General features: G+C 38.7%; 1 protein-coding gene across 1 annotated transcript in view; it reads left to right on the forward strand.

Annotated features, from left to right (window-relative positions):
* Positions 1-7,763: 7,763 nt before the first annotated feature.
* Positions 7,764-24,972, forward strand: part of SDHAF3 (succinate dehydrogenase complex assembly factor 3) — an 87,344-nt gene continuing 70,135 nt past the window's right edge. The window contains exon 1 of the mRNA XM_065938875.1: positions 7,764-7,995. Within this exon, the coding sequence (XP_065794947.1) occupies positions 7,822-7,995 (174 nt within the window). The 5' untranslated portion in view covers positions 7,764-7,821. The remainder of the gene's footprint in view (positions 7,996-24,972) is intronic.

Here is a 24,972-nt window from a genome sequence, read left to right on the forward strand (position 1 = left end):
CCTCGGAATTTATCTTGCATCAGTAAACACTGTCCAGATTTACAGGAGATGCTCGCCCCAAGAACGATTGTTCTTGTTGCTCAAAGAAAGCCATCGTGTTTGTAGGAGCTCAGGCACAAACTCGGGTTTAGAATTTTAGATGTCATAGTATAGTTGCATTATATAATTTCAGTTCATTTAAGTTTCATATCGCTAAGACTGTTTCATTCTGAAGCAGCAAAAAGTTTAAAAACCTTACTTTTTAAACTAAGATTCACAGTTTTTACTGGCTGTCATTTTATGTCACCATCATTATTCATAACACCTCTTGCACTTTCAATGTGTTGTAGACAAGCTAGTCTAAATCCCTTTTACATATCAAATCACTAAAATACATAAGATATTTAGAGGCATGATATTTTTCTCATTTTAAAAGAGGGAAACTTGAGACCCAGAGAGCTTAAGCCTCTAGTTCAAGGTCACATAGTTAAGAAACAATAAAGCTGGAACCTAACTGTATATGAATATAGGGTTTATTCCTCCTAAATTTGTGAGCATGAAAAACACATATTGTGAAATTATTCCAGTTTGGGGTGGTGGAGAATGCCTTGTGTTGGAGGACAGTTACTTTTTGCATTTGTTTATATACTTTACTATTGCTTTCTGCAGGTTAAAAATATAATGGCATTATGAAGTTGAAATCTGTCTTAATTTATCATTAAAAATTTTTTCCTTCAATTTTAAGAAAATTGGATAATATACAATATTATAATGAAAATATACTTTTATACATGTATAATATAATTTAAAAAGTGGATTAATAATAGCTGCTAGTCTTGCCTTTGGTTGCAGCATGATTTTTTAAATCCAGTTTTATATCCTAGTAACATATATTTTACCCCAGAAAAGGACAATGGAAAATCTTTCAAATATTTTGAACAAAGGAAATCCAATTAGAAGACTGTTGCAATCTTTTAAACAAGGGATAGAGTCTGGAAAGGTGGAAATGACATGGAAAAAAAGTGACTGATTTTAAAAAAATCTCAACAGATTTTCCTCAATAACAAGATATATGAAAAGGGTGAAAGATGCTACAGCTCCTTCGTAAGCCTTGAGTCTAGGTAAATTTAAGAATGGTGGATAGAGAAACATCTTTGGAGGAAAATGATGAGTATAATTTGGGACACAAACTCTGAAAGGTTGACAGAGCATCCGGTTTGAACTTATTCAGTGGTTAGAAAAGGAAGGTTGAAACTGGAGATGTCAGTGGTGTGTGTGAGAGAGATGGGTAAGATGCCCTGGCATTTTTCCAGGTGAGGGTCCTACGAGGGCCTCCGGAATGGTTAGAATGGGGTTGGCCAGGTGGGGGCAGCAGAGCCTCACCGGTTACTGAGGACGGCTGGCTGGGACTAGGGCCCTGACAGTTGATGTTTGGACTGAGCCTTTGGATGTATTCTCATTTGGAGGCAGGAAGAAGTGCAGATAGCAGAGGACGTTGAGACCATGGGCCCTCAGAAGTGGATCACCTGTACAGTACAAACTATGGGAGCTGAAAGATGGACCGATTTCTAGATGGTCGGGGGAGAGTAGATGTGCCATCAGAAGTAAATAACCAGTGACTCTGAAGAAAGTGATTTTAAAGGAGTAGAGGGGCCAATAACAGATTAAAAGGGGTTCAGCAGGGAATGAGAATGGAAATGGAGAAATATCTTTTTCAAGTTTGCAATGAAGGAAGTGGGGTGATAGGATGGCGGTTTGAAGGGGAGGAAGGATAGATGGCGGTTTTTCTTTTTTGAGGTATTTTTGTGAATGTTTGTGAGCTGAATGGACTAATCTGATAAAGGGAATAGGTGAAGATTCCAGTGAGAGAAACATTGAGGGATAATTATGAAGCTCCCTCCCAGAGGAGGTGGTATACAATCGGGAGTTCTGGTGGAAGGCCGGGGTTGCAGGAGAGTACAGAGAACAGAGGTTTTGTGACTCTTTATTGAGAGCACCAACTATGGGTAAGAAAGCTGTGTTTCGAATGCTCATTACTTACTTGGAACGCTTACACCATTTCCTTGGGGAAATGAGGTAGTGCTGTGATTGTGGCATGGGGAAAGTGGGACGACTCTGCCATGAACCCTTCAGACGGCCCTTAAGTTATTAATCCCCTCCTGTCAATAAATGTGCACATAGCCTGGAGTTATATCATCTCTTTTTTCACTCTTACACTCTCTGAGGCGTTTTAGTTTTTTTCCTTTCTCTCTGCTTCCCCACCCCCACCCCCCAAAAGGGAGTCTGATGACTTTAGTTTTTAAAAAATTGATTTATTTTAATTAAAGGATAATTGTGTCAATGTTGTGTTGGTTTCTGCCATACATCAACACAAATCAGTCATAGGTATACATATGTCCCCTCCCTCTTTCTCTTTTTGATTATATTTAAAATTTTTTTTATTGGAGTATAGTTCATTTACAATGTTGTGTTAGTTTCAGGTGTCCCGCAAAGTGAATCACTTATAGATATACATAGATCCACTCTTTTTTAGATTCTTTTCTCATATAGGTTATTACAGAGTATTGAGTTCCCTGTGCTATACAGGAGGTCCTTATTATTAGCAGTTATTTACTTTATATATAGTAATGTGTATGTATCAACCCCAGTTTCCCAGTTTTTTGCTTCCTCCATTTTATTTTTAGGATATTTTTAGCTGTATCAAAATCTTTATCCCCATTATTGCAGCAATAGTTTAGTATTAAAGCACTGGATGTTTAGTAACCAGTTTTTTTTTTTTTTAATTTTTATTTTTCAGTGGGTTTTGTCATACATTGATATGAATCATAGTAACCAGTTTTTAACAGTGTCTTAATATCTTGAATACTCTTCCTAGAACCCAAGTGTCTCCACGTTGGAAATTTAGACCACTGGTTCTCAATGCTGGCTGCCCATTAGACTCACTTGGAGGGGCTTCTAAGCAAAAGCAATGCCTCTTCCCACTCGCAGAGTTCTGATTCAAGTGGTTTGTAGTGGGGCCCTATTACCAGATTTTTAAAACCATTTCCCCCTAGCAACTGTAACATACAGCCAAAGTTAAACACCACTGACTTAGGTGAACGGCAATTTGTGTGTCTGTGCTTAGTTGCTCAGTGGCGTCTGACTCTTTGCGACCCCTCGGACAGTGGCCCGCCAGGCTCCTCTGTCCATGGGATTTTCCGGGAAAGAATACTGGAGTGGGTTGCCATTTCCTAATGCAGAGGGTCTTCCCCACCTAGGGTTTGAACCCGCATCTCCTGCATTGGCAGGCAGAGTCTTATACCACTGAGCCACTTGGGAAGCCGTAATGGCAAATTACAGTTACTATTAGGTAACTTGTTCAATGCATTTTTTAACATAGACTGTCCCTGTGAACTCAGTATGACTAAAGTAAAATGTGTTTCCAAAAGCAATTTTCCCTCCTGGTTTTTCTTTGTCAATTACACCTCCATAAAGGAAAATATGGAAACCTCTTTGATTCGAGTTTTAAGGAATTTTCCCTTTGTTTTTAAATAAAAATCTTTTCAACCCAGTTATTTCAGAGTGAGTTACATATCTGCTTCTCTGTGCTGAGTCGCTCAGTTGTGTCCAACTCTTTGTGACCCCATGGACTGTAGCCCACCAGGCTCTTCTGTCCATGGGGATTCTCCAGGCAAGAATACTGGAGTGGGTTGCCATGCCTTCCTCTAGGGGATCTTCCGACCCAGGGATCAAATCCAGGTCTCCTGCACTGCAGGCAGATTCTTTACCATCTGAGCCACCAGGGAAGCCCTATCTGCTTCTACTTTTGCAAAAAAAATTGGAGGGGAATGGGTAGAAATGATGATTAGACTAACAGAGTTGAAACCTGAGAATTAACCTAACCCCACTTTGACACATGAGAAAATCTAGGCCCAGAGTGGTTGAGTGACTTGCCGAGTAACACAGAGGAAAACAAAATACATGGAGGAAGGATAAGGAAAGGTTTGCATGAAGTGTACTTATCTGGATTAGTGGCCAGGAATAGAACTCAGATCTTAGTTTTAGTTCATGGCTATTTTGACCACAAAAGGAAAACTGGTCAGCCTAAACTGGAAGGTGAAAGAAACAGAAAATTTTGTCCTCAAAACATAACCCACTGTCCAGCCCACCATAAAAATTAAAGGTCATATACCATTATTCTCACTGTTATTCTGGATTCTTCTCCTCAAGTCCTAACCACACCATTACGTCTTGGCTTCTCTCTTACCCATCATTTGCCATTTTTGAGCATTGATTGCCCAAAGCTTTCTGGACCTTTTCTGCTCCCTTTATGCTGAATTAATTCTTTTATTGTTATTTTTTTATTAATTTATTGGCAGAATTTTCCCCACATTTTTATAAGAGTTTTGGCTCTGATAGAAGTATTTATTATACATGTACTTTAACCCCAAAGGAAACCAGAAAAAAAGTAAACTGGAACAATAAATTAATTTTTAATTTACAGGGATATTAGGAGATGAAGTATGGTTAGAAAAAATTTCCTGAAGTAAAATAACCATGCTGCCATTCAATCCTTGCCATGAATGTGGTTTGTCAAAAAACCAAATTAAATCCATTAAAAATTTTTTTCTGTGCTATTTTAAACAAATATTTTTCCAAAATTTAAGCAAAAGGAAAAAGTCCATTCAAGGTAATAAATGTTAGAGTGCTTACTATTTGTAAGGCACTGCTGCCATAGGGCCTGAAAAGAATACTAAAATGAGTACACCCTTGCCTTTGGAAGAGAGATGTGCGTCTTTTTGTCTTTCAAAAGTATTCGCATAAACAAAACTCTGGAATCTGGGAGGGAATCACATAAATTTCCCCCCATTCTTGCCCCTTCATCACCAGCAGGTCATTTAAGTCACTGACACACTCAGAGTCACAAAATCCCTGCCCTGCTGGAATCTGTAATCTAGTGGGGGCAAGGGGGAGGGCAGGCAATAAGCGAACAAGTAAAATATTTAAGTGTTATAGAGAAAAATAGGGCTTCCCTGGTGGCTCAGTGGTAAGAATCTGTCTGCAAGGCAGGAGACTGGGGTTTGATCCCTGGGTCGGGACGATCTGCTGGAGGGGAGGGCATGGCAACCCACTCCAGTATTCTCGCCTGGAGAATCCCCAAGGACAGAGAAGCCTGATGGGCTACAGTCGGACACGACTGAAGTGACTTAGCAGCAGCAGCAGCATAAAGAAAAATAAAGCCGAGAGGGGCTTCGAGAGGTTTTAGCATGATGTGGTAGCAATATCAAATATGGTTGCCAGGGAGGGTCTCATCAGAACCAGACCTGAAGTAATGAGCTTGTTAGTAGAAGACTATAGAGACCATTTCTCCTGTGGACCTCAATTCTTGGTAGGGAAGCAAAGAAGAATCTAAGGTCTTACCTGTTGCAAGGAAGTTTATTAACCATAAGGAAAGAAAGACCAGGTGGCAAGGAATTGGATGTGATTGAGCAACTTGAGCACAGCCAAAGGAGCGAACGACTCAAGAGAGAAGTGGGCCACACCAAGGGAGGCAAATGGCCCCAGAGATCTGGAGTGGAGTCTTTAAGGCAGAGTCATTTGCATAATGCAGAGAGGGTCATTGATTGACAGTCTTGATTGACAGCTGCAGGTTATATAAAAAGATGCGCTATCATTCATGTCCCATAAAGGTCATAATTAAGTGTATGGATTCATGGAATACTTATGAGCGGTTAAAGAGTCCAGTGGCTGCCAAAGGTTATTTTAGTACAGGATAGTGTGAGGTGAGCGCATGTGCCAGAGTAGGAATGTCCCGGCAGTCTCTGGTGAGTTTTTTTAAATTTTTTACTGGGCCCCTCATGTGGCAAGAGTGGTAAAGAACCTGCCTGCCAATGCAGGAAATGTAAGAGATGCAGGTTCAATCCCTGGGTGGGGAGGATCCCCTGGAGGAGGGCATGGCAACCCACTCCAGTATTCTTGCCTGGAGAATCCCACGGATAAAGGAGTCTGGTGGGCTACAGTTCATGGGGTCACAAAGAATGGGACACGACTGAAGCTACTTAGGATGCACTGACTAATTTTGGAGTACAGGTGGGGGTGTAGAAGGGGCCAGGCTGGTAAATTGCTTGGTGAGATTAGGCGGCTATTGGACTGCTAATTGAGGGCGCAACAGGCTCGCTGGTGCCCAGCTAATTTCCTGACTATCAAGTTGAATGAAATAAAGGTGCTAGCCAAGAAGATGCCTGAGGCAGAACGTTCCAAGCAGATGGAAGAGCAAGTATCAAGACACTCAGTTGGGATTGTGCCTGGACTGTTCAAAGCTGAATTGGGTGCATACAGATCATGTGGCTGGAATTGGCCGACTAGGGAGAGAGCAGCAGGAGAAAATTTAGAGAGCTAAGAAGTGTAAAGACTTGGGGTTTTACTTTGATGAGAAGTCACTAGAGGATTTTGGTGAGCAGACGAGTGACATGATTTTTTTTCTTTAACCTAGAAATAATGTAATAAAAAGCTATGTGAAAAGGTGTGGTCAGAGTGATGGGAACCAGCAAGGGACAGGCAGGTACTACACATAGCAGAGGCCATTACCATTTAGGTGGATTATGACCAAAGATCAAACCAGTCCATCCTAAAGGAAATCAGTCCTGAATATTTATTGGAAGGACTGATGCTGAAGCTGAAACTGAAACTCCACCTGATGCAAAGAATTGACTCATTGGAAAAGACCCTGATGCTGGGAACAATTGAAAGCAGGAGGAGAAGCGGAGGACAGAGAATGAGATAGTTGGATAGCATCACCGACTGGACGGACAGGAGTTTGAGCAAGCTCCAGGAGTTGGTGATGGACAGGGAAGCCTGGCATGCTGCAGTTCATGGGGTCACAAAGAGTCAGAAACGACTGAGCAACTGAACTGAACTGACTGATGACCAAAGTTGATCATGGCAGAAGCAGAAACACAAAAAGTGACCACCACATCCAATAAACAGAGACGATAGTGGTGGAGCGACTAGTGAGAAATGATCGAATTCTGCGTACATCTTGTTGGTGGAGCCATCAGAGTTTGTTGAAGGACCAAACGTGATGGGATGGAAAGAACGAGGCCAAATTTCTGCCAGCTTTGATTGGTCACACTCTGTCGCTTTTGTAAAGGGTGAAGATGTGTGTACGTCCTGATTCTACATTTTCCTCTCAGACTATTTAATCATAATCTCCAGTATCATGGCCTTGGAAGCAATACATTGAAAAGGTTCCCTAATGATTCTTCTTCAGCCCACCTGACTTCAGCTAAGGGTTGCTACCTGCTGGCTTAGATCTCACTTGAGTTACAGGAAAGAATCCCCTCCTTCGGGGCATAGATTAGGAGCGCGTGACTGTGCAAGGTACGTAGGTGGTTGGGCTTGTGGAGGAAGAGATTCGCCTGAAGGCAGGAACTCTGTAAGACACCGTAAATGGCTTGAATTTAAGGCAAGGAAGGCTTCCTGGAGGAGCCCGGTTTTGACGACGGCTTTTAGAGAAAGGGGTAAGATTAATGGAAAAGATGATGGAGTGTAGCTGAGGGGTGACAAGCGGTCCAGGTCAGACTCTTGGTGGAGGACCCCTCGGCTCGGGACTCGGTCCTTGAGTGGTTGCACCCCCAGCTCTCCACGAGAGCCACGCCCCTTTGGAAGGAGGACCGGCCCGTACCCCGCCTGCCGCTCCCTCGCGTGTTTCAGGAAGGTCCTCATATTAGAACGGACCAAACCGGATGAAGGTCGCGTGCCCTCTTCCGCTTGTGTTCGGGTTACTTATATCCGGCTTGGAAAGAGAGGCAAGCGGGCGCTGACCTTCTGCGCAGGCGCGGCCTGAGGTCCACGCGCGGCGTAATGTCTGCGCTGCACGTCTCGCGTGTTCGGGCCTTGTATCGGCGCATTTTGCTGCTGCACCGGGTTCTGCCCCCAGACCTCAAAGACCTTGGCGACCAGTACGTGAAGGACGAATTTAGGAGGCACAAGACTGCTGGTTCTAAAGAGGCTGAACGATTTCTGCAGGAATGGGAGGCAAGTAACTGGTTTTCATCGCCCAAGACCTTTGGGGTCCCTCAGAGGTGTCCCGGTTTGTAGTTAGGCGAGACCGCCTGACCTGGCTGGTCTCCCGGGCTCCACGCAAGCTCGAACGGAGCGGCAGCTTGTTCCGTTTGAATTGAACAGCGAAGGCCGTTTAAACAATACCTCCCAAAGTTACAGCCCAAGCCGGTCTCTTTATCCCACGGGTCCTTGCCGCCGCACATCCCATACACCAGCGCGTCAAATTCAGTCGACTTTTGCCTGTCGCTGGAGGGGTGAGGATGGAGGTTACAAAATTGCCTAAGTCACCGTCAAGTTTTTAAAGAGCTTCCCAATTGGCAGCCTTTTGCCCCCTCCAGTGCCTTTTACTTAGCAAGCGCCTGTTGATCATAGTTTTCTCCTTACTAGTTTTCAGAATTTTAGAGGCTTGTTTCTGTAATCACCATTAAAAAAAACCCCAGTGTTCTTTGTTGGATCTTAATATTCTCATATCCTGACTGATAACAGAAATTGGAAAAGCCTGAGGTGTATTATTACAAGCGGTGGGCAAAAATGCTGGGCAGAGTTAAGTCAGGTGAAAGTTGTTTTCTTCCTAATCATATACTTCGTTTCACGTAGTCACGTTACTTTTTTAATTTGCAGCATTGCACTAGATCTTAAGCAGACAGAGGCATTAGCTCCTTTGATTTCCCTTCCTTTTTTTTTTTTTTTTTTTTTTTTTGAGTGAAGTCAGAAGATACCAGAGTATATATTTTTAAACAACTTTATTTTTTTGCCATGCTGGGTCTTCGTTGCTGCGCGGGTGTTTCTGTAGTTGTGGCCAGCGAGGGCTGCTCTCTAGTTGCAGTGCGTGGGCTTGAGTGCCGTGCCTTCTCTTGTTGGGGGCCGGGCTCTAGGCACGCGGGCTTGGTAGTTGCCCGCAGGTGGGCTCACTAGTTCCGTCTCCTGGGCTCCGGAGCGCAGGCTCAGTAGCTGTGGCCCACGGGCTTAGCTGCTCCCTGGCATGTGGGATCTTACCCAGTCAGGGATTGAACCGTGTCTCCTGTATTAGCCGGCGGATTCTTTACCACTGAGACCCCAGGGAAGCCCCCAGAGTATTTAGAGTATTTCCTGGGGTTGGGAGCCTTGCAGGATTACCCCCAGATACGATTTTGCAAATAGCAAGAAAGGAGTGGAATTGACTATTAAAGGGACAGGTATTTGAAAGCAGGTAGGAGTGTTGAAGAACCGAGTTAAGCAATTTCTTACCCTAAAAAGTTGATGACTACAGAATCTACTGAAGGCTATTTAAAAAAAAAAAAAAAAGCCAAATGTACATTAGGGTGAACACTGAACTTTTTAACTGAGTCGCAGAATTTTTGGTTATACAAGTCTCATTGATGCTTTCAAGAGGGACATTTAGGACAAGGGTGAAATGTAGAATTTACCGAAATATTATATGTATTAGATGTAATAAGGTCGCCTAGAGCCAGGGAAGTTGAATCTTTTTAAATGCAGACTGCTTTCTTTTAATATGGTAACTTGATGTTGAAGTCAGAAGAGCTAGATTCAAATTAAAGTACTGGCATTTATTAAATGTTATATCGCTTTTCCTAGTTTTATTATCTCATCTGCAGAATGATAACAGTATCTACAATATGCACCTCTAAATTGGGGCCTCCCAAGTGGCTCAGTGGTTTAAAAAAAAAAACAACCACCTGCCAGTGCAGGCAGTGCATGAGAGATGAACTGGATACCTGGGTGGGGAAGATCCCCTAGAGGAGGAAATGGCCACCCGCTCCAGTATTCTTGCCTGGAGAACGCTGTGGACAGAGGAGCCTGGCAGGCTAGAGTACATTGCGTTGCAAAGACTGGGACCCGACTGAGCACACACTCAAATTAGTGTGTGTAAATATAAGTGACATCTTTTAAGCCAGATCAGCTTGTGGCAGGACCAGGAGTTTAGCTCTGTGTTGGGAAGAAATAAGGGCATTTTGGGAGGTCCTAAAGCATAAAAACTGGGAAACATTTTAGGGAAAGAATAGGAACCCAGAATACCAATAGGCTGAAAGTTGCTCAGAAGTGTCCGACTGTTTGTGACCCCCTGAACTATACAGTCTGTGGAATTCTCCAGGCCAGTACACTGGAGTGGATAGCCTTTCCCTTCTCCAGCAGATCTTCCCAACCCAGGGATCGAACCAGGGTCTCCTGCATTGTGGGTGGATTTTTTTTTTCTTTAAACCAACTGGGCTATCAGGGAAGCCCTATAATAGGCTAGAGACATTAATAAGAATAGACATTTTAAAAAAACTAAAGTAAAAAAAAAGCACTGTTGATCAACCCATTAGACTTGGTGTCAGGAATTCAGCTTAAAAAAGATTTATTCCAGTGCTGTGTGGCATTTGGTCTCTGGGATTCTTTCACACACTTCTAAAATTACTTATGAACCGGAATTTGTTTTAAAGAGCAAAGTTCGGTGTGGGTACTACTGGAGAAGAGAAAGGGGAAGGATCAGGAATGCTAGGGGGGCTCAGTATTGAGAGGAGAGTTCTCTATTCCCTTCTCTGATCCCAGAAAACTGTTATAAATGTTAGAGCGAGTTCAACTGGGCAAATTTCTGTTCATGGACCATTTGAGGGATGGTAAGAGGAAAGTATTTCATTTTATCTTAAGGATAAAAATGTAAATGCATATTTGTAAAGTAGTGAATTTATGTTAATTCCTTACCATAAAAGAAAAAATGTTAAGTTCAGGAAAATATTTTGGGGTTCTATGGAGAATGGTAACTGGTTAGTAAAATACCCATTGTAGTCTTACTTCCAAGTCTTTTAAGAGACAACTCTGTAAAGACTGGAATTGGGGTTGGGTAGATCAGGTGGGGTTCTTATTATAGAACTTTAAAAATTCTAACTATGCTCACTTTTGAAGAATAGCTGATTTAGGTAATACTTCCCATTTTTCTTTCTGTGCTGACCCAGTTGCAGAGAGAACAACTTTTTACCACTTATTTTCTTGGAAATCACTGAACATTAAATAGCAAGTATGACACGTTTGTGTTAGAATGTGAGACATTTCTCAGGAAAGGCTTTGAAAAGTGTATTTAATTTTTCATTTTTTGGGCCCCACTTACTGCTTTCTTGCCCGGTTTCCGTTGTTTTCCTTAAGTAGCTGCTTTGTTCTGTGTCTCTGGGCAAGGCTTACAGTGAAAGTTTCTGGAAAAAGCAAAAATTCTTAAACATTCTTTAGTTATTGATCGCTTAGTATGAGGCAGAGTGCTAGCATTGTTGGACACAAAAATGAATAATATCTGTATTTCACTTTTATGGTATCCAAGTTTCAAGTTAATAGACGTTTATAGTACGGAAGGGTGTCTGTTAAAATGCTGTGGGACCAAAGAAGGAATGGAAGTTGAGGCCACATGAAATGTATGAGAGGACTTTTGGGCAAGTCAGAGTTGCCTTGTCAAAAAAAAAGACCCTGGGAAAGTGGAAATAACATATGCAGAGGTACTGAGGTAAGAAACAGTATGACTTTTTCCAGGATCTGCAGTGATCAGAATTTAGTGTATTATATGGGAGATTAGAAAGAGATTAAGGCTAAAGAGGTGACAAGAAACAGGATATTCTTCTAAGGATTTTAGGTCTTTATTTTGAGTCATTGAAAGATTGTAAGCAGTGATGGTAAAAATGATTCAAATTATATTCTAGAAAGATCATTTCAGCAGGAATAGAAAGAAATGATTGAAGAATTAAGCCAGATTGAAGGCAGGGAGAGCTTTTAGGAGAGATGTAGTAATCCCAAATATGAGTTGGAAAAAAAAAGTTCGCTCGAGTTTTTCTGTAAGATTAAAAAAAAGTTTTACAGAACTTTGTATAAACCCTAATATGTATATAATACATATTAATGTAACTTATATATTTATATATATTTATAAATATTAATTTATGTCAAATATAAATATTAATATTAATACAATATATTTAAATATATAATGTTTATATATTAAGACATATAAGACATATTAAGACATATTTAGACATATAAGACATTTAATTTATATTAATATAACTATAATATAAATGTTAATACAATATAATTTAATATATAATATTTATTTATATATAAATATATATATAAGGTATATATATAAAATGTAACTAACAACCCTAATATATTTATGTAACTGGACCAAGACAGGGTTGTTGAGGATGGTGAGTATGGATTTTTGTGTTACCCTGTTTATAGTAGACTAGAACTTGAGTTTGTGGCCAATACAAGATTAGTTAGAGGGGAGGAAATAGAATGGATGACTCTTAAGTTTTGGAATATGATACCAATAACCAGAATAGTATACAGAGGGGGCAGTGTCAGATGACTTCATTATCGTTCATTTTTGTGTTAAAAATTCTGATGGGACAGTCAGGTGAAGATGTTCTGAATTCCTCTGATAATCAGGTGATAGATTGTGACTGCAGATAGAGTTAAAATTGATTATTTGTCATCGGTCGGTGGGCCAAGATGTGAATGAAAGTGGCCAGACTGGGTGTAAGGGGAAGGTGGTCAAACACAGACCACTAGCCTTGAAGAGAGTGAAGGTCGCAGTGTAGCGCTGGAATGCTCTCGGCTTCCCTTTTCTGTATTCTCTTGTTCCTAGCTACTTCTGCAAAGCAGCGTACTGTTTCCTTTCCTGATGATGTTTACGTCTTTAGGTTTGTATGATAGTCCTTATTATAATATTTGCTTTTTTTATTTTGTTGTACTCATTTCTGAGACAAGGAAATCAGATTCATGTGACTGTCCATTTGTAACTCACATGAGATATCTTTTTCTTATTTATAACTCTAATTATCAGATTTAACAGTGTATGATGAAGTTGCATATCATCTGTATTTAGACTTTCTTTAACTTCATATAATTAAGGTTAGATGGGTATTTTGCAGTTTTTATAATGGTACACCTCTCTTACCTAATTTGAAAACCTCTTTTTTGTTTTTTTTTTTGCTTTTGAACATCCTGATTTGTACTTTGTATTTTAGTTTGTGGGAGAAAGGGGGTGAATTACCTCTGTTCAGTGGATGGATTATACATGTGGGGGATCATCTACCGAGTATGAGGCAGTCGCCTGGGAGCCTCTTAGCCGCGCTCTTTGCTGTGCGTGTTACCCTGCTTTTGTGATGGTTTACTGGATGATGCTGGTTGGTTGAATGGTGATGTGTTACACATGTGTTTTCAACATTAAGCTTTACTATTTATAAAATTTTAGCTGGGCTGTGGTTCTTAACTAATGGTTAAAAAAGGGTTAAAGGAGAGGATTTAAAACAGTATATCCTTGGAATATAATATGCTTCTGTTTTAAATTTCTGAAGCATTTGGAAGTTTTTAACATAGTGTTTGTTTAGAGAAATACTTTTAATTGGTGGCATGAGATGTGTTGTAACAGTGCTTATCTTATAAAGTAGCTAAAGATGTTTTTAAAAAATAATAGTTTGATCAACATTGCATATATTATCGACTTTATACTATGTTACTGGAACACAGAGGTATGTCTTTTTATTTAAATGATTTTAAATGTATTTGAATTTATAGATTTAAAATAATGATAATAGCATGATAATGTTAATATGCTAGTGGTTATGGGTCTAAAACAAGTCTGTGTGTGTGTAGAAGTGTGTGTATTTGTATACCACACAGGGTTAAGAATTTGAAAGTTTTGTGTAGAATTTAAAGATTTTGTATGCATAGTATTAATCTTACTGGCTTACTTATTTTATGACATAATTTTACAGTTGCTTAATAAGAGCAAATGCCTGAAATTTTACATAGGGAGAGTATTAGAATTGATTGAAAGGACTTCAGTAAATGTTTTTTTTCAGTTAATGCACTTAAGCTTTTTTGAAAAACCAAAGTATGTATGCATGTGGTTAAAAAAACTAAGTGTAGAAGGGCTTATAATAAGGACCAGTATTCTTTTTTATTCCTTAATTTATCTCTTCTGGGGACAGTTTTCATTTTGGTGTCTTTTTTCAGTTTTCCAATATCTTGTGAATTTTCGTTATCTGTCCAAATTTATAAGTAAAGCAATAAACTAAGAACTCTACATGTAGTGAGATGTGTTGATTAGAAAATTAACATTTATTTGTTTATTCTTAGAAAGTTATTTTTTGAATTGCAGAGTCTCAGTTAGTCTCCTTTGCATTTGCTTCTGACTCCTCCTCTTCTTTACCTCCCTGGTGTTCACGTTCAGCTGATTCTAGCAGTTTGGCTTTATCCTCAGAGCTTTTCTGTTTTGAAGCTGTGACTGCTTTTATCAAGGCTATTTTATTAATTCCACTCCTCAACCTGCTTTCCATCTTGAGAAATTTATTGAACTCTGGCTTCTAATAGCTCCTTTCTTAGTTATTATGGATTGCTCCTTTAAAAGTGTCTTTGTTATCAGATCAGAGGAATTTTGGAAGGGTGAAGAAGTAAGAAATAAGCCTCTGTGATTTCTCTAGTCTGCCGTCTTGAATTGGGGATTCTTAGATTTTTCATTTTAAAGAGGAAGAAACTAAGGCTCGTAGAAGTAAAATGACTTGCGTGGTATAACACAGCTAGTTGCAATGAAAACCTTGTGCTCTTATCTCATGATAATCAGTTACTTTTGAAATGTTTCCAAAAAACTATTCAACTTTCATTTAATATAGAATGATTACATAGGTTTTTTCTTTGAATTTTTCTTATTACAATTTATTTGTATATTTGGTTTGTTTTCCATTTTGGTTATTTTTCTTAAGGGACAGGGAAGCTTTTTAAAATCATATTTCTATCAAATACACCTCTAGCTTAATAGAGGAATGTTTAGGTGTTGTGTAGGTAATAATTTAATGTTTATTAACCCAAGATGCTAATTGGGACACATTTCTCTCTCAAAGGTTGTTTCCATTAACAAAATGAGAATGGAAGCTACTACAGTGTAACTAGTGCGGTGCTAATCAGACAGATGTGTCCTGTGTGATTTTTGGGAAGTTTCTTTGGGTCTCAGCTGTCTTAGTAGGGGAAGTAATATTTTACCCTTGAGGTTAAGGATAGATCGAGAAGTTCTCTTTTCCTTAGGCTATGATTATATTAGGAGATGAGTTAAAACTGTATCAAATGTCTTAACCTACTTTACACCTTTCATTGGCACCACTGATTTTTCTCTTTAATCTTTTCTTTTAATTTCAGGGCTTTGTGTTACTATAGTGATAGAATGGATAATAAAAATGAAATATATATTTTTTGTCTTTGTAATAGTTACCATTAGCATAAAATTAATAATTCCTGAATTTAAAAAAATAAAAAGGCAAATGAAATATATTTGGGATTAATGTGATAGATGATTGATAGCATTAGTATAAGAACAGCGTAGCTTGGATTAGGAAAACACTAGTAGCTTTAATAAAGGAATGGGCAAAAGGAACTCTAATTAAAGAGGTCGTTGTGATTTATATACAAATTTAACTGCTGTGCTTAATGTATATGGTAATAGTGAAAACTTTAAAGCGGCGTAGATGTCCAATGATGGGAGAAGACTGAAATTATCGCATAGCCGTATGGTGGATGGGTTAGTATGGAGCTCTTAGCAATGGTGCTTCAGAAGAATTAATGCTGTAGAAAACTGCTCATGATACAATTAAACGTAAACAGTGTTTATCTTTGGGTGATAGGATTAAGGATAATTATAATTTTCTTCCTTGTATCTCAAAATTCCAGATCATGTGCTACTTTAGTAATTATAGGAAAGCCAATAAATGTGATTTTTTAAAAACTGCAGTTGAATATGCTCAGTATTTCTGTTTCTGATTATATCACGAAGCACAGGCAATCACATTTAGTGAGTCAACCAGCATGTTATAAATATATTTTGTAATTTTACCCTTTAAATTATTTAGGTTAAACTTAGACTTTTTCATGTTTAATGAATCTCAGTGATATATTTTATTATTTCTTGTTGAGCTTTGTAAAATTAAAGCAATCTAATTGTGTAGACTTTGAGTATTGTAAATAGCCACTGAAATAAGACGAGAGAAGAAATAAAAGGCATCCAGATTGAAAAAGAAAAAATAAAACTGCCTTTATTTACAGGTGATATAATTATGTAGACAATTTGATGTAATATACAAAGAATCTTCTGGAATTTAGTAAGTCAGTTTAGCAATGTTGTATGATACATGACTAATATATAAGAATTAACTGTACTTTTTTATACTAGCAGTGAAAATTGGAAAATAAAATTTTAAAATACAGTTTACCATAAAAAACGATGAAATATGAAAAATAAAAAATTTTAAAAAATGAAATACGAAGGGAAACTTCAGATAAAGGATGTACAAACCTGTACACTGAAAACTATAAACTATTGCTGGAAAAGAATAAATATGTGTGGATTAAAAATTAAACTTTAGTTATTACTCTTTTTTCCCTAACCACTAGAAGATATATTAAGAATTTAGAACCTTGAGAGCTGTAAATTGAGATTAGAAAAGAGTCAACAGGGCTATCTACCTCATATAGTTTTAGGTGTTTTTAAGCAATGTGAAGAATCTTCTCGTGTTAATTTCTTAGAGATCATGTTTAAATAGTGATAATTCTCCAATAACTTAATTTGATCAAAATTGTTACTTAATAACTTAGAAATCCATTTTAATTTTTTACCTTTTCTTTTTCTAACTTTTGTAGAAGGTTGCATGAAGGCTGACAGTGAATTAAACTGGCAGAGGAGATTGGTTAGCCGTTGGTTTGTCTTCTGGCAGATCAGACAGGGGATGAAAGGTGGCTTGGAAGTCAGTAGGCTTAGGTGATTCTAGATAGATTTGTGCCACCTGGGATTGTCAGCATAAACCCTGCTAATTGATTTTATAGATTTGGAATTGGACTTTTATCAGTATACCCAGAGGTGATAACATATTCACACTAACTTCAGTTCAATTCAGTTGCTCAGTTGTGTTTGACTCTTTGTGACCCCATGGACTGCAGCATGTTCGACCTCCATGTCCATTACCAACTCCCGGAGTTTACTCAAGCTCTTGTCAGTCGAGCTGGTGAAGTCATTCAACCATCTCATCCTCTGTCCCTTCTCCTCTTGCTTTCAGTCTTTCCCAGTATCAGGGTCTTTTCCAGTGAGTCAGTTTTTCACATCAGGGGGCCAAAGTATTGGAATTTCAGCTTCAGTATCAGTCCTTCCAATGAATATTTGGGACTTACTTCCTTTAGGATTGACTGGTTGGATCTCCTTGCAGTCCAAGGGACTCTCAAGAGTCTTCTCCAGCACCACAGTTAAAAAGCTTCAATTCTTTGGTGCTCAGCTTTCTTTATAGTCCAACTTTCACATCCATACATGACTACTGGAAAAACCATAGCTTTGGCTAGACGGACTTTGTTGGCAAAGTAATGTCTCTGCTTTTTAATATGCTGTCTAGGTTGGTCATAACTTGTCTTCCAAGGAGCAAGTGTCTTAATTTCATGGCTGCAGTCACCATCTGCACTAATTTTGGAGCCCAAAAAAATAAAGTCTGTCAATGTTTCCACTGTTTCCCCATCTGTTTGCCATGAAGTAATGGGACCAGATGTCATGATCTTAGTTTTCTGAATGTTGAGTTTTAAGCCAACTTTTTCACTCTCCTCTTTCACTTTTATCAAGAGGCTCTTTAGTTTCTCTCCGCTTTCTGCCGTAAGGGTGGTCTCATCTGCATATCTGAGGTTATTGATATTTCTTTCGGCAATCTTGATTCCAGCTTGTGTTTCTTCCAGACCAGCGTTTCTCATGATGTACTCTGCATATAAGTTAAATAAGCAGGGTGACAATATACAGTCTTGATGTACTCCTTTCCCGATTTGGAACCAGTCTATTGTTCCATGTCCAGTTCTAGCTGTTGCTTCCTGACTTGCATACAGATTTCTCAGGAAGCAGGTCAGGTGGTCTGGTATTCCCATTTTTTTCAGAATTTTCCACAGTTTATTGTGATCCACACAGCCAAAGACTTTGGCATAGCCAATAAAGCAGAAGTAGATGTTTTTCTGGAATTCTTTTGCTTTCTCTACAATCCAGCAGATGTTGGCAGTTTGATCTCTGGTTCCTCTGCCTTTGCTAAATCCAGCTTGAACATCTGGAAGTTCACGGTTCATGTACTATTGAAGCCTGGCTCGGAGAATTTTTAGCATTACTTTGCTAGCGTGTGAGATGAGTGCAGTTGTGTGGTGGTTTGAGCATTCTTTGACATAACCTTTCTTTGGGATTGGAATGAAAAGTGACTTTTCCAGTCCTGTGGCCACTGCTGAGTTTTTCCAATTTGCTGGCATATTGAGTGCAGCACTGTCATAGCATCATCTTTCAGGATGTGAAATAGCTCAACTGGAATTCCATCACCTCCACTAGCTTTGTTCATAGTGATGCTTCGTAAGGCCCATTTGATTTCACATTCCAGGATGTCTGGCTCTAGGTAAGTGATCACACCATTGTAATTATCTGGGTCTTGAAGATCTTTTTTGTACACTTTTTCTGTGTGTTCTTGCCACGTCCTCTTAATCTCTTCTGCTTCTGTTAGGTCCATACCATTTCTGTCCCTTATCACACTAACTAAATTTATATAATGCTGAACTATATGGTAGAATGCTGATTTCTCTGGGTAGGGGAATGGGGCTGGTGAAGCCCAGGAGTCAGAATATTTATATTTAGATCTGGGGACACTGCTTTCAGAGGTGCCTCAGAATTTAGAATTTTTAGGTTTTAGAAAGGTAAGGAGTGTGATTGGATTGTAAGAAACAGTCCAGTGGGATCTGGAGTGGCACCCTATAATCAAGTACATTCATATTTCTGAAGCAGAGCTTTCGACTTTTCATATTAAGTGGAGTAAATAAAAGCTGCATGGCCATTTAGGTCAGGGTTTGCCACCAGATGAGTTCTAAAAAGAGCTTTTGTTCTTTGAAACTTCTTTGACTTCAGAATTGCAAGTCAGAGATGGTGGACCTCTGTTAAGCTTTCTGGGAAACTGAATTAGTGTTTAGAAGTTTGCCTGGTAAACATGGAATTAAAATAATGGGAAGCAAGCTGGCATGAGAGATTGCTCACCAGGCCTCACTGTGCTCGTAGTAGAAAACATCCATTTAGTTTACGGTGGAAAACATCGTGCGTCGGCCTGTGTCACTACTCTTTTCTCCTGGACGCTGCAGAACACACATTTAGGAAGTTTGCAGCCTCTTGTTACTTTATTTTAAGCACCTTTTTCTTGTCAAAGCATTATTATTATTGTGTGTTAATAGATTCAGCTACCTGATTTGTCTTCTGGGCCTCAGAGAATTCAGGTATTTCCCATTGCATGTTGATTTAATTAGCTCAGAACCCAAGGGAGGATCATGTTTATCTTATTTACGAGTCTTTGGTCTTCTTTAGTCCTGAATCAGTAGAACTTGAAGCATTTCTAAATGAAATTGAATTTTGACTTCCAAGGTTTCAAGCACTAAAATATTTTTGCTTTATCTGAATAGATTTTAAACATGTACACGGTCTTTTTTTTCTTCAAAAAAAATTTTAAACATACAAAAAAGTAGACTGTTGTTGTATGGTTAAATTGCAAAGGATTCTGGACTTTGCTTTAGTGACACTTTGGTGAAGATGAAGCTGTCCACAGTTTGTTTAAAACTATCCCATTGAATGAAAAAAATCATGCGCTTCTCATAGGAACTTCTCCCTTTTCAAACTAAGACTGGCAGCTTATCACATGACAAATACATGCATGTATATACATGTTTATATATGTGTGTAAATATAAACCCCTACAGCGACGTCAGCACACAGCAGCAGTGGGTGCGGCTCACAGCGCATGCCCAGAGCTCTGACTCCTCCCAGAGCACCTTGTTCACTGCCTCACACTTCCCAGCCTGGCTGTCTGAGTTACTTATTCTGTAAGGTACACATATGTGCAATTGATGATGCAGGATTTCTAGCCAGTAACCATGTTTAACACCGTTCAAAAGCACCATGAGGCTTCCCAGGGCACTAGTGGTGAAGAACTCGCCTGCCAATGCAGGAGACAGCAGAGACCCGATGCAGTCCCTGGGTCGGGAAGAGCCCCTGGAGGAGGCCATGGCACCCACTCCAGTACTCTTGCCTGGAGAGTCCCACGGACGAGGAGCCTGGCGGGCTGCAGAGAGTTGGACAAAACTGAGGTAACTTGGCACACATGCAGAAACGCCACAAACATTTAAGTGCCTTTATAAAGCTAATACAAGCAAGATGCACAGAGCGAGCAAAACTTCTTATTTTAAAATGTTTGGAAATATGTACAATTTTGATATAGTTTCAGGGTGTTCATAACACCCTTAGCTACTTCATGTAAACTACTTAAAATTTCCAGTGCACTTTGAGAAACTGCAATAGGATCATAATCTAATTCAATCTAATGCAGGCAGAGCCATCTCAAAGAGGTTTGTTATGGTGTTTTCCCTGCTCTGGAATTCATGTGGCGTTAAGGTATTCAATTTTATTTCTCTATCCTTTTTCCCAACCCTCTCCTTCTTTATGTCCTCCTCTTCATCGTCCTTTTTTTCAGGCAACAGCTGTCTCTTTTGCACCATCAGATTTTCCTCAGTTGGCTAAATCTTTCTCCTTTTTCTTATTTCTCCTCCGGCCTCACTACCTTATCATTGGAAGACTGCTTTTTTGCTGTCCACTTACTCCGTGTCTGTCTGGTCTTCAGTGGAGGTGTGGGGTTCGTAGACTTGGTCTCAGGGTGGAGCATTGAACAGGGATTACACCCGGTAGTTGGCCTCTTGGGAGCATTAGGAGTCCTTCCTGCTTCCTTCAGTTCTTCCAAAATGCTCCATTTCTAGAGCATCAAATTTGGATCTCCTTTTCCCAGGCCTTGTCTTCTATATCTCAGAGCACTTAGAATACTGCAAAAGCAAAACGACAGCTGCACTGCTGATGGGATCCCTGGATTTTTATTCCTCTTGTACCTCTGGCTTGCCTACACAATGAAGGCAGAAAAGCCCCTTTGCTCTTTGGCTTTTAGGTTACCTTTAGCCTTTTTGACTCACTGTTTGCTAGCCTCTGGATAAAACTTTAAGGAAGAATTGGGTAGTTTCTTGATGATTAGGATAGTCATGCCCATATGCATTAAAAAACTATAGTAAATACACCTTTCTGTGCCATTTTAAGCTGTTGTATTTGATCTTTTTGTGTCCCAGGCTAGATTAGTCAAGCAACTGAGAAAGAGTTTGTAATAACAACATATTGGAAGCTTGATACTTTTGTAACTACTTTTATACTTTGAGTACATTTCTGAAAAGTTGTTTATAAGTTGATTTTTAAAAGTTTTAACTATTTTAAGTATACTGGCAGATTAACTATTTAAAGAAATTCTTTTGTTAATCCTTTTGTAAAATGAATAATCAGCCCATAATTTCTTTCTCTGTGTAAACCTGCATTTGCATACATCAAATTTGTTTTAAATAGGGTATGTCTACAAATGTCAAGACATGTGTCTAAAAAGAAGAAAATTTAATTTCTGTTTGATGTGAAGAACAAAATTCAGATTTGGCACTTTTGATAAGTGAGACATACCAGATTATTTTAGTTCTTTTCTTTTCAACTAAATGCTATCAAAATATGCTCTACACCTTTAATTAAGAGGTGGCAAGAAGTTCATATATCAAGATTGAACTGCAGTATATTTTTAAACTATATTTTCTTAAATGGTAATAGGGCTAGTGTAAAGTTATATAAAGTTTAAAAAGTTATTTAGTAGTTTTATCTTTTCTTAAAGCATAACTGGAATCTCATATCTTAATGATTCTTTTCCTTTAAAAATTTTGCTTTGTCTTATAGAAGTAGATGTATTTGTTGCTTTTAATTATGTTTGTTAGCTTTATACCTAACTGTAGTTTGGTGATAATACTAAGCAGTTTATTGCTCTGCTTAATACTTGGATGGTAATTCATCCTTTTTTTTAGTATGGGTACTGAAGTCTTATTAACCAGTATTAACCATAAACAGCTATTTAGTCCACAATATAGCATAAATACAGTAGATTGATCATGAAAAAAAAAAATGTAGTTCCCACTGTGCAATACTTTAATTGTACTGTGGTTAAATAGACTTTTTCTGCAAGACTGTCTGAAAGCCTAACTACCAGTTGTTACACTGTTTCTCTGGGAAAGTATATACAAATTAAACTCTAGAGTATTGGAAACTTGACCCCATCTCTCAGACCCTCTGCAAAGCCTATTGGATATTCAGTCAGTCAAAGGAGAGTCTTCTCCTGATTTTAGATGGGTGCTGTTTGATTCCATGGAAAGTAAAGCCTTCCCTCCATAACTGAGAAAGAAGACAGTGGGTTAGAGAACCCTTGGAAATGTTCTGGGATCCAGTACAGACATCTCCCATATACCAATAAACAAGGCCAACCATTTGTTTGTTCATGGCCTTAACAATTTGAGTGTCGGAGTAATCTCAGAGACATCATTAAGGGCAACAACTGGAAAGCAGAGAAGCAGGATCAGAGGTTTCAGCAATGAGTTCAAGGTATAGGACATGGAGAAAGTGTTCCAAATGGGGGTCTTGATTGTGTGAGGATGTGGTCACACTCTGCCAGGGAGAACTAGACAGAAGGAATTCAACCGAGTTTATTTGTTCCCTCATTCATTCAGCACCTACGGTTTTTCAGGGGATACAGAAAATTCATATGTGGTCAGTATATTTAAGGAGTTTGTAAGTCTGGTACAGGTCTGTATAAGATAGAATAAGACTCATCGAATTCTAAAGGATAGTATTTTAGAATGTTTGTCTTTTGGCATCGGGGCAAACTGATATGAATACAGGAGGAAACTTCTCTTTCCCTTAGCGATCCAATTTATGATTATTAGATAGTTTTCTACTCAGTATATCTATGCTGTCACTTGCTGTTCCTTCATCTGACTCTGCTGTGTTAGATTTTGAAGATCCTTTTATCTTTGAGTTTCTTTTTAAAATATAACTGTCCTGTGAAAAATTTCATTTTAAATTATTGTCAACTAATACGTTAATGATTAACAGTGACATTGATTAACATCTTAACTACTTACTATGTGGCTCAGAGGTAAAGCCTCTGCCTGCAATGCAGGAGACCTGGGCTTGATCCCTGGGTCAGGAAGATCCCCTGGAGAAGGAAATGGCAACCCACTCCAGTACTCTTGCCTGGAAAATTCCGTGGGCTGCAATCCATGGTGTCACAAAGAGTTACACACAACTGAGCAACTTCACTTTCACTTACTATGTGAACTTGGATAGTTAAGCCTCAGTTTTCTCACCAGTAAAATGAGAATACCAACAGTACTTACTTCAGAAGTTAAGGATTAAATAGGATAATAAATATATGCACAGTAGTTGCCTTGCACATAGTAAGTTTTCAATAAATGTTAGCTGTTTTAGCTCTAGTGTGTGGAGGAAGGAGATTGCTAGGAAGAAATTTCAAAGGTACTGAAAACAAAGTTTGTAATTTCATTATTTTTAATTCTTCTTTCTCTCCTGTCTCCCGTATCCAGTTAACTGTCAAATCTGTTGATTCCTTTTACCATATCAGAACCCTGACCTGTTGTCTCCATTTTCATTGCCTCTGGATGTTTGTAGCAATTTCATGAATAATTTTGCCTTTAGTCCCTTTTAACTAGCAGCTTGTAAAACGCAACTTTGATCACAATCTTGCCCTTGTCAAAAGCCATCACTGTTTTCCTGGTGACGTCTCTTTAACGTGGAGTTAAAAACTGTGCACAGTCTGACTTGAGGATGTCTTTCCTGCCTTACATCTCAGAGTTCTTTGTCAAGTCCCCTAAGTTTCAGTCATATTCCACTGAGCGTCGTCTCTAAACGTGGCCTTCTGTTGTCTTGGCCTCACTGTTCATTCGGCCTAAAGGTTTTCCTGTCTCTTTCTGTATAGCCAAATCCAAAATGTCTGTCCAAACAGCTCCAGTCCTTTGCTGTCAACTCTTCCTTGATTAATTCTCCCAATTAAAAGCCAAATTCTGTATTTTGTCTTTTTGTTTTCTTACTGAATGCTGTTTACAGTGTACTGTAGTTATTTGCTGTACATCTTTTTCTTGTGTTAGTAGAGGGTAAATTCCTTGAGAACAAAAATGATGTTTTACCCATCTTTGTGTGTCTTACAGCTCCTAGGACAGTATTTTGCTTATAATAGATGCTCAGTAGATGTTTTTTTCCTCCAAAAGAAAAAATGTGTAATTTTTCAGGTGAAGACCAACAGCATGTTGAATTAAGAAATTAACCATTCAAACATGTGAATTATAGTTTGTAAAAATTAATAATTTAAGCAAAGGCTTTTATCCTGATTACAGGAATTCTTAAATTATATCTTGTAAATACATGAGAATTCAGTGTTATATTTCATGGTGTACTAAGCTTATTCCAAGCACTTTAATCCTTGTTTTTATCTACAAGTCATCAGGCATATGAATGTATGAATAACTGGTTCTTTTTTTAATATGTATATATATGATTTTTTTTTTTTTTTGTTATGGGTAAAACTTGTATCAAGCATCTGTGATTCCTAATGATTCAAGATAAAGTAGCTTACTCTGGTTTTTTTTTTTTTTTTTCCCCATTTAATATAATGTTTTAAGTGCCTAAGGTTGGAGAGAGATAAGTACAGTAAGAAATTTATGATCATAAACTGGGAGAGTCCTAGGATAGCCGTAACTGCGAAGAGTCTTGGAAACAGAAGAGGTGGCGTGTCTGTTATCAGTCTGCAGTGAACATCATCTTCTCTCCGGAAGAAGAGAGAAGATAGTAACAACTGTGCCTGGTCATTGTCACTAGATTCTTCTAAGGATACTTACCTTGTTTACAAGTGGAGTCATTCTTGCTAGTGTTGACTGGAATACTCTAGTTAGATACAGGAATTTTTTGTGTAACTGTAGTTTCAAAAATTTCCACATGATGGCAGAAGATCCTTTTATCTAGAAACACATTATTGAGTGAAATTC

This window comes from Muntiacus reevesi, chromosome 6, assembly GCF_963930625.1.
Source record: "Muntiacus reevesi chromosome 6, mMunRee1.1, whole genome shotgun sequence".
NCBI lineage: Eukaryota > Metazoa > Chordata > Mammalia > Artiodactyla > Cervidae > Muntiacus > Muntiacus reevesi.